Genomic DNA, 10,959 nt, shown 5'->3' with positions numbered 1-10,959 from the left:
TTCCCAAGGCCTCAGTGCCTTATCTGTAAAATGAGAAAGTGAGAATGTATACCCTATAAAGCCCGAAGTCTGTGATCTTCGGCTTCGCTCCCTGCCCTGTCTGACCCTCTCCATAAATTTCACTACGCCCTCTGCAATCTTCTCTTGCCCTCCCCTCTTCCCCAGAGGGTCTGTCTGCTTTCTGGCCGCAGGAAGGGGCTCCCAGGCGTGAGCCAAAGGGGCGGAGTCCCCAGCAGCCTCAGCCCGCCTCGAGGCCAGGCTCTGGGGGCCGGGTGGGGGGGCTGTGGGGGGAGCAGGGGGCGGTGGACTCCCAGCCTCTCACTGGATGGAAATTCCTGGTGTCCGCAGGGAGGGCGCGCGTGTGAAAGGCGCATTGATGCAGCTGGAGGCAGCAGCGGCTGCAGAGAGCGCCGGGGCCAGACACTGACCAATTCAACCGCCTCCCACCCCTTCTTCCTAGAGGGCCAGAGTTTAGCCGAGCCTTTCAGCCGCTCACTCGGCGTGACCATGCGCTCCTCCGACCCGGCTGCTGCCTCCGCTTCTGCCCGACTGCACCTCTGCCTCCCACAGCTCCTGCTGCTGCTGCTGCTGCTGCTGTGGCCCGCGCCTTTGGGCGGCATGGAGAACCCCAAAGGAAAGCAGAAATCGCAGCCCCGTCCCAGGGAGGTTGTGGACCTGGTGAGCCCGTCTCATCCCGTCCCGTCAAGTTCACCCCATCCTGTGCGGTTCACCCCGTTCTGTCCCATGCAGTCTACCACATCCCGTCCCGTGGGAGGGCTGCGGGCCCAGGGAGTTGGGGAGTAGAGGGTAATTGGAACTTCGGGAGGCTAGGAAGTAGATGAAGGTGATGGAGACTGGCCCCAGCTGCATGGGGGCAGACGGGGTGGTGTTGGCAAAGCTGGAAAGGGAGCTCGAGCTGCTGAGGCTGGAGAGTTGATCAAAAGCTACAGATGGTACTGTTGGGTGTGTCTGTCTGCCCCCCTTCCTCATCCATGTAAGTGTCTGTCTGCTTGCCCATCTCTGTGAGTGTCTGCCTGACTACTCAACTCGGTGGGGGGAGGGGGGACGGGGGGCAGGGAAGGGTCGTCTAATGTCTGTCTACGTGGAAGGAAGGACGTGCTATGGGGCTTGGGATTCTGGAGAGGGAAATTAACTTGAAGAGGGAGAAATCTTGGAGCGGTGATGGCATAGCAACGTGAAGAGGGAGGAGCTCCGCATAAGAAACTTTCGCTAACCATGAAGTTTAGCACCTTTGCAATTTTTAGTCATAACGGTTCAAGAAACCAGACTTAGTTCTATGCCGGGACGATGCAATAGAGTAGAACTTTGCTGGCGCTCCCTGTGAGTTACTACTGAAATATCTAGAAGCTTTGTTAGTTATTGGAAGAGATTCAAGAGGATCTGGAGTCCAAGGAATTGTATTCAAATCCCAGCTCTGCCACTTAGTATCTATGCACTTCTGAACAAGTCTCTTAAAGTTGGGCCTCCGTTTCCTCATTTGTAAAATGAAAGGGCCAGATAAGGTGATCTCTAAGGATATAAATCTTGCGAGTATATGAAATTATGTATCAAGGGATCCTCTGATCTTAGACTTATCTTCTTGTCCCTGGTGGTTAGCAGGAAAAAGTTGTGTGGTAAGGCAGTTTTCCTATCTCCACTCCTGGTTTCCACTAAGATCGTGTTTACTTTTGGAAGGAAAGTGGCTTCTGAAAACATTTTTTTCTTTTCTTTCGAAGGCCTCCTTTCAACTGGAGTTATTTCTCGAAATTCCTTTGTCTTTGTTTTGTACTTATGTGTGCATCCAGTTGTGTTCTCACCAAGGAGAATGTAAGCTCCTTGAAGGCAGAGATGGTGACCTTTCTCATCTGTGTATCTCCAGTGACCAGCACAATTATTCCCCTTACACGATTTGCATCCCCCCCCCCATCTAGTAAACAAAAAAGGATTAGGAAGTTCAGGCAGTAGCACTAATGTGTCTAGATAGGTTGAATATTTAACTAACAGTTATTCAAATCAGAGAAAAAATTTCCTGTTAATATTTAGAAACCTGATTTCCCCCTTCTCCCTAACATTGAACTCTTCCTGACCATTGCTGTGGTCACCAAAAAGAAGTAAATTGCAGTCCCTACTCCCCACATAGACGACCCATGGGGACGCCTCTCCTAGTCTTCAAATTACAAAGGAAGTTAGACAACATGGGTTTTGTGGATTGTTATTCTTTTCTACTGGCAGAGCAAGCAAGGACACGTTGCATGATCCAGTTCTTAGTTAGGGGACTGAAAAATCAAGGATTTCAGTGCAGGAAAGTCCTTCTGTCCTTCCCATTCTCCACTCTGTTTTCTCTTTCCCTCAGACTTCCAAGCTTCTCTTCTCCCCCATCTAATGCCTGCTTCCTACATCGATGAAAGAACAGGTCAGGAAAAAAAAAAGTAAAGACCAGGCAGAAAAAAAAAATCACAGGAAAAGTCAAGCAGAGGCCATGCTCTGGAAATCCTACTAACCCACAAAAAGCTTTGAGTACCTGGACTAGCTAAGTGCAAAGACTCCCCATCAAGCTGGTCACTGGTGGGGAGTGGGGAGGGAGTGAAGGAGGGATGAATTTTTTGGAAGTAGCAACTCAATAAGACCACCTGTTTTCCAGTGAATGGGGTTGTAGTCCTTGTGGGTGCAGGGAGGGCCCACACCATGGAAATCACAAAACCTTCAAGTTATTGAAGACACAGTGGACATTTCCAATGATGAATGGGTTTGTTTATTTATTAATAATCCTCCTGTGCTTACTCAATAGCAAGGGATAGTGGAAACAGTACTGGACTTGTAATGAGGAAGACCTGAGTTCAAATCCTGCCCCAGACACTACCTGTTTGACTGTAGGCCTGTCAATTCACCTCTCCTGTCCATTTGTAAAGTGAGGATCATAATAATAGTACCTACTTCACAGCTAGATTGTGTATGGATAGAGCACCAGCCCTGTGGTCAGGAAAGCCTGAGTTCAAACACAGCTTAAGACACTTACTAGCTGTATGGCCCTGGGCAAATCACTTAACCATTTCTCATCTGTAAAGTGATCTGGAGGGGGAAATGGCAAACCACCAAAGATAACCCCAAAGAAGATTATGAAGAGTTGGACATGACTGAAACAACCAAACAACTTCACAGAGCTGTTGTGAGAATCAGATAAGATAACATGTAAAAAGGGTGGCTAGGTGGTGCAGTGAATAAAGCACCGGCCCTGGAGTCAGGAGGACCTGAGTTCAAATGTGGCCTCAGACACTTAACAGGTTCTAGCTGTGTGACCTTGGGCAAGTCACTTAACTCCAATTGCCCAGGCTCCCCCCCCCAAAAAAAAAGATAACATGTAAAAAGTTCTCAAGAGCTATATAAATGTCAACTATTATTATGCTACCTTGGGTACTTAGAAGCTGTGTGAGATTGGGCAAATCATTTAAACTCTGTAAGTCTTTGTTTTTTCATCTGTAAGATGGGTGAGAATAATAACATTTACTTCATAAAGCTGTTGAGAAGATATAATAAGGTACTATATATAAAAGCACTGTATAAATAGAATATCTAAGTACATATGTTATAATATTTAAGTGTGTGTGTGTGCATGTACTATGTGCAGCATGCTGTTAAGGATTAAGAGCTTGCTTTGAAGCCAGGAAGACCTCTGTTTCTGGCATACAATGGCTGTGTGACCCTGAGTAAGTCACTTAAACTCTCAATTCTTTGGACCAAACCAGGTGTCAAGCTCAAATAGAAATGAGTCACTTAACCTTATTTGAGGATTCCTGGAGCCACATATTGACTTAGAAAACAACAAAATAACATTATCTATGTTGTATTGTATTTTTATTTATTTTGTCAAATGTTTCCCAATGATAGTTTAATCTGGTTTAGGCTGCACTTGGGAATGTTGTAAGCTGTTTGGGTATTTGATTGCTCTAACTTGGTAAAACTATAGATTGCAGAAAAGATGCCCACTTTCATCAGGAGAATCTCTTTACCCTAAACCAATGGAATCACAGGTCCAGTCCATATCCATAAATTTCAAGTATTGCAACTGTCAACTTTAGAAATTTACTAGTTTGTCTGGTGTTTGCATGTCACTTACATGCTATGGATTTAAAATCTCTTTCCTGGGGGTGGCCAGGTGGCTCAGCGAGTAAGAGCACTGGCTCCAGTGTGGGGATGACCTGGGATCAAATCCGGGCTCCAATACTTAGCACCACACCCAGAAATAACTGGCCGTGTAACCTTGAGCAAGTTACTTAACCCCGATTGCTCATAAAAAAAAAAGTAAAAAAAAAAAAATCTCTTTCCTTCTGTGTTGCTTTTCCTTTAAAGCAGATGTGATAGGCAGGCAGAGAAGTGGAATGAATGTTTTGACTTTGAATTAAGAGAGACCTAGGTTCAAACTCTGCTTTTGATTATTAGCTGTGTATGGTCATGGCAAATCACTTAAAGTCCAGGAGCTCAGCTACTTTGTCTGTGACATGTGGATCATAATACTTACAATACTTCCCTTGTAGAACTGTGATGGAGCTCAAATGAAAAGATGATTGATGGGTGGTACATTGTAAGATACTGAGCTTTATGTAAATGCCAGCTATTATTATTGAAGCCTCTGGCATTCATTTTTTTCTCCCAGCATGGATATGGTTGGACTAGATATCCTCTGAGCTTCCTTCTAATTTTAACATTTGGTTATTCTTTTTTTTTTTTTTTTTGCTTTTTGGAGGGGGGAGGACAGGGCAATTGGGGTTAAGCACCTTGCCCAAGGTCACAGGGCTAGTAAGTGTTAAGTGTCTGAGGCTGGATTTGAACTCAGGTCCTCCTGACTCTAGGGCTGGTACTCTATTCACTGCACCACCTAGCCTCCCCATGGTTATTCTTTAAATGCTCTCTTATGCGTGGTTCTTTTGCTGTAGTCACCCAGATTGGATCCACCTATTTGGATCCACCCAGCTTGGAAAAGCTATTCTAGACACTCAAGTGTGTACTCTCTTTTTAAAAAAGAAAACAAACAAAAAACTAAATTAAATTTAGTTCAATTAACAAACATTTATTTTATTTTCCTCTCATATCCCCTGTCATTGAAGCAAAAAAAGAAAAATTGAATTCTTATAAGAAATATACATAGTCAAGCAAATCAAATCCCTGATTAACTATGCCCAATAATACATGTCTCATTCTGGATTTTGAATCCATAACTTCTCTGTGAAGTGGCAAATGAAATGCTTCATCTTCAATCTTCTGGAATCATTTGTTGATCATTGCTTTGATGAGAATTCTCAAGTCTTTCAAAGTTTTTTTTCTTTATAATGTTGAATTCAAGATGGAAGAAGGCATGAAAAATGCTAGTGAAGTTTTGACCAAGTAAGGTCTGAGTGGAGTACCTCTGAAAGGCAAAGAAAATCCTGATGAGGAGGAGGCCCAGAGGGCAAGGCAAAAGTTGATGTCTACAACTGTTGGTATGACTGTGGGACCAGTTGACCCAGGAATCCCAAATGAGATTAAATACCTGTTAAAGGTAAAAAGACTTGGAAGCACAATATACATGGCAAATCTGAATGATTAAATTGGCTGGGATAAATTGAAGGAAGAGCTCTGTATGACTGATGTATTTAGAGTAGACATTCTCAAAGATGAAAATGGGAAAAGTCATGGAATCAACACTATTACTATTTGAAGAGTTAATTGAAATTTAATATGCAATGATCAACTTCTGTTTTACAGATCAACACATGTGAAAATGGATAAGAGAACCTTGCTAAAAGGGGACTTTTTGTTCTGGAATACCTGCAGTAACTCTTTTATAGACTTACCAGCATTGGCATGGGACTAGAACCAGAAAAAATTCATATTTATGCCAATCATCTAAATATATATATATAAGAATGTCAAAATATGACCTGTAGGCATGAAAATGGAAGGCATGGAATTTGAAATAGACATTTGGAAGTTCCCTTTACTTGTAGTGGCATGGAAAACATGGGTTAGTTTATATGGCATGAACATGGACCAAATGAGTAAGATGAATTATGGAATGACTGGAGGATTTGAGAGAAACTTTGTTTGAAATGAGATGGGAATGGCTCACAATTTTTGAGAAACTCTTCTGAGGGGAATGGGTGGTTGCAGTAGCAATGACCAATCAAGTGGATGGGTCCTGAAACTGATTACATAAATGGTGCTGGGATGAAAAGAATGTGTTCTGGCCTAAGTCATAGAACAGACAGAATAGGGTCTAATATGAAGAAAATGGGCCTTGTCATGAATTGAATGGCTTCCACTCAAGAAGGAATGGGATCAGGAATAAAGCAAAAAGTTCTTGTTGAAACTGGCTACATAACCATGAGCATTAAGAGAATGAGTGAACTTTAGGATAGATATAAGGGCAGAGGAAATGGGGGCTGTCATGGGTTTTGGTATTTAGAAAATGGCTACTCTTGAAGTTGGGTTAGTTCAACTGTAGATTGAACGGGATCAGGTATGGATCACATGGATCTTACTATGAATTGTTTATTACCTACTGGCATTGAAGCTAGTATAGCCAACATGGTCCAAGTTATGGATTAAATGTCCACTTGTTTGGGCCCTATGAGTAACATAAATGAATTGCATGGGATTGGCCATATAAGGGTCAATAACATAGAGAGAATTAAACTCACAACAGATCCAGGTCTAGGCTCAGAAATCTAGCATATGAGAAGTAGCTTTGATAGAGCTATGGAAATGGGTTGAGAAAACTTTGAAGACAGTTTCACAGGGTCTCTTGGAAATGCTAGTGGCCATATGGGCTTATGGTTTTTCAAAATGTCTGACAGATATAAATAACATTTATAATAATAATAAATAAATAATAATATATAATAATAATAAATAATAATAATAACAATATTAAATATAATAATAATAATAAATAACAATAAATAAATAATAATAATAAATAACAATAATAATAAATAAAAAACAGAAACCTCTGTTTTGACTTCTCATGGCAAATGCCCCCCAAACCAAATAATTAGATGTTGCCATATATTTTATGCAGTCATCAAATTGGAGAATTGGTAGACCCAAAGGGCTGCGGTGTGGCTAAGTGTGAGTCATGAGGGGTGTCAAAGAAAGTCTGCTAGATATTTAATAGGATAAAGATAAGAGGTAGAGAGATTGCTGAGCAGATTGACAAAAATGCTTAATAAGCAACCCTTTTTAAATATCAATTCCAGACTTCCAAATTTATATTTTTTTCTTTGTTAGATTTATTAATTTGTCTTCTGGTTACATAAGGATGTTTCATTTGCTTTCTGAGGGAGGGTGATTTCAATTTTTAAATGTCTGAGACTCCATTTGATTGTTTTCTTTGAAGATGAGATGTGCACAATTGTTTTTTTAGTTGTGGTGTCTTGTTGATATTACTGCTTTGGCAATAAACAAATTCTAAAAGTCTCTTAAAATGGAAAAAAATAAGAAAAGCTCTTCTGCATCTGAGATTAGTTGCAGCCTAGGAAATAGGATTTTGTTTAACTGAATCTATCCTTTAAAATTCCTTGTATATTACCTTTCAAAATGTTCCTTTCGCACTTTCGGCAAGGTCTGCCCCCTGGTGGTGTCTTTGTTTTGGAATTCAGGCAGAAGGACTAAGCTTGCTCCGTATAGAAAATATAGAAGACAGCCAATGTCAAGATTCAGAGCTGGGAATGGGTAGCATTAACCTGGATGAAACTGAAGGTAGATGACTAGCGGAAAGTGAGGTGAATTAGGTCACTTGAGGACAGAAGTTTTTACTGATTCCACAGGGACATTAAGAGACTTTGAGGAAGGGATGTGGTATGGTCACATGGCATTCCTGTTAGATTTTTTTTTTTAGGGGTCAGTGATCAGGATTGGATTTAGAAGAAGAGAGGCTCAGCTGAGAAACTTTGTAAGAGGAAATTATTCCTAATTCTAGGTGGAAATAAAAGGAATGTGGCTATAATTGGTTGGATGTTGCCCTACATTCTTGAAAAGGACCAAAATGACATCACTATGCTAAAGTCAAGTTTCATTGTGTCCAACTGTGACTGATCAGACCAATATGAGCTTGGAGTGCTCTACCACAGGTCAGGCACAAATAGTCTGTGTGAACATTTGGGGTGGGTACTCTAAATTTGTGCATCCTGCATTTTCTTTGAGTTGTTTCAATTCTGCTTTGCTCATAGAGCACAGCACTTTCTCTGATGTGGGTATGCCATGTTGAGTGGTCTTGTGCCAGTGTCTTCCATGTCACACAATCAATTCCAAAATTCTTGAGAGAGACCTTGAGAATGTCCTTGAATTGCTTCTTCTGACCACTGTGTGAACACTTGCCCTGTATGAGTTCTCCATAAAGTAGTCTTTTTGTTGAATATAAATTTTGCATTTGAACAACATGGCCATCCCATCAGAGCTGCACTCTCTGAATGCTTGGCAGTTTAGTTCAAGTAAGGACCTCAGTGTCTGGTACCTTATCCTGCCAGGTGATCATCAGAATCTTCCTAAGACAATTCAAATGGAAGTGATTCAGTTTCCTGGCATGGTGCTGGTAGACTGTCCAAGTTTCACAGATATACAACAGTTTGGTCAACACACTGGCTCTGTAGACCCTCAGTTTGGCAGTCAGTCTAATACCTCTTCTCTTCTTCTTCTAATACCTCTTTCCTGGGGCGGCCAGGTGGCTCAGCAAGTAAGAGCACTGGTCCCAGAGTTGGGATGACCTGGGATCGAATCTGGGCTCTGATACTTAGCACCACACTCGGAAATAACTGGCTGTGTAACCTTGAGCAAGTTACTTAACCCCAATTGCTTAAAAATAAGTAAATAAATAAATAATGCCTCTTTCCTTTGGAGCCTCCCAAATGCTGAACTAGCTCTGGTAATGGATGTGTCAACCTCATTATCAATGTGTACGTCCCTGAAAAGTGCACTGCCAAGGTAAGTGAATTTATCCACAGCATTCAAAACTTCTCCATTTGCTGTAACTGATGGTTCCATGTATGGATGGTGTGGTGGTGACTGATGGAGAACCTGTGTTTTCTAGATGTTAATTGTTAGGCCAAAATTAGCACAAGCAGCAGAGCATTGATCCATACTTTGTTGCATCTCAACTTCGGAGGCTTCATTGAGTTTACAAACACCTGCAGACAGAAAATCATGTACCAGCACTCCCTCCACTTTGGTCTTGGCTTGTAGCCTTTTCAAATTGAAGAATTTACTGTCAGTGTGGTAGGTGACCTTGATGCCATGTTCATCCTCTTTGAAAGCATTTGACAACATTGCTGAAAACATCATGCTAAAAAAGCACAGGAGCAAGCACACATCCTTGTTTCACTCCATTGGTGACTGGGAAGGCACGAGAGCATTGTCCGTTATCTGGAACCCGGGCAAGCATGCTGTCATGAAATTGATGTACAATGCTGATGAGCTTCTCCAGGTGACCAAATATTGACATAATTTTCCATAAGTCCTCACAACTAACAGTATCAAAGACCTTGGTCAAATCTACAGACATTGTATACAGACCTCTGTTCTCCTCCTGGCATTTCTCCTGGAGTTGTTGAGCAGCAAACACTGTATTGACTCTTTCTTGGCCCTTTCTGAAGCCACACTGGCTCTCAGGTAGACGACCATCTTCCAGGTGAAGGAGCAGCCTATTAAGGAGGACTCTGGCAAGAACATTGCCAGAAATGACTAGGAGAGAGACCCTCCCTGTGATTGTTGTAGGACAACCTATTTCCTTGACCTTTATAGAGATGGACAATGGAGGCATCTTGAACTCCTGGAGGATAACCTCCTCTTGTCATATAACCTGGAAAATTTGAGTAAGCTTTTTTAATGAGCAATGGACCCCCTACCTTGTAAATATCAGTTGGAATATAATCAGCACCAGATGCTTTGCGACATGAAAGGAGCCTAATGACATTCAAAAACTCTTCTTCATTTGGAGATTCAGCTAGGGAGGGATCGACTTCAACCTGAGGTAAATGATTAGTGGCCTCAGCATTGATTGGTGATGGTCTGTTGAGAACACTATGGAAGTGGTCAGCCCCCTCCCTGGAGTCATGTGCTTATCACTTATCAATGTGGTTCCATCAGCACTGAGTAGTTGTGATGCACCATAGGTCTTTGGCCCATAAATAGCCTTCAGGGTTTCATAAAAGCACTTAATGATGAGAATCAAATAAGATAAGAGGGATAAAAAGGGTTTGGAAGAACTGCTGTGGTGAGTGGCATAATGAGTTGATTAGGGAGAGATTTTGAAGGATTGACTTTCTGCAGTGAGAGCCCAGTTGAGGTTCTGTAATATAATTTTTTAGTGTACTCAGTAAGCATGATTTCATAATTTTCTCCAGCTTTATCATCACATGTCTAGGAGCAAAGGTAACTAACAGTAGGGGTGATACAAAGTTGGAGCTTGGTAGGGCTAGATCAATGAGAGACAGTGCAGAAATGAACTGGTTTACCAAGAGATGAGTAGGAAAGTGTAGGTAGTGCTGGCATGATGGCCTGAGAAATAACTAAAGGGTTGAGGATTGGAGGACATGGTATAGATGAATAGGGTTTGGTATTGCAAAGGAGAGGTAAACTTTAATGATAATACAAAAGAAAATACCAAAATAAACTGTAATGGTTTCTCTACCTCTGCCCCATTTGAAATGCAAACCCCAATAGTTTAATATATTTGCCAGTGAACCTGAATAATATTTTTAGAATAAAATTAAATACAAATAGAACTTAGTCTTTTAAAATACTTTGCCAGTAGCTAAATTTTCAGCCAAGTCTTCAAAAAACCTTTTCATGTACTGACTCACTTTTACACTTCCTGGACAGTAAATAAGAATCCATCCAGCCATCCATCCATCCATCCATCCATCTTTCTATCCATCTATCCATCTATCTATCTATCTATCTATCTATCTATCTATCTATCTATCTATC

At 41.6% G+C, this 10,959-nt stretch overlaps 1 protein-coding gene across 1 annotated transcript in view; it reads left to right on the top strand.

Annotated features, from left to right (window-relative positions):
* Positions 1-317: 317 nt before the first annotated feature.
* Positions 318-10,959, top strand: part of CTHRC1 (collagen triple helix repeat containing 1) — a 19,661-nt gene continuing 9,019 nt past the window's right edge. The window contains exon 1 of the mRNA XM_069081252.1: positions 318-678. Within this exon, the coding sequence (XP_068937353.1) occupies positions 508-678 (171 nt within the window). The 5' untranslated portion in view covers positions 318-507. The remainder of the gene's footprint in view (positions 679-10,959) is intronic.

Source organism: Petaurus breviceps, unplaced genomic scaffold, assembly GCF_028583685.1.
Source record: "Petaurus breviceps papuanus isolate PSGF00001 unplaced genomic scaffold, PetGlider_PUasm1.0 98, whole genome shotgun sequence".
NCBI classification, from domain to species: Eukaryota; Metazoa; Chordata; class Mammalia; order Diprotodontia; family Petauridae; genus Petaurus; species Petaurus breviceps.
The sequence above is the reverse complement of the archived record's forward strand: the minus strand, read 5'-3'. Positions and strand labels throughout refer to the sequence as shown.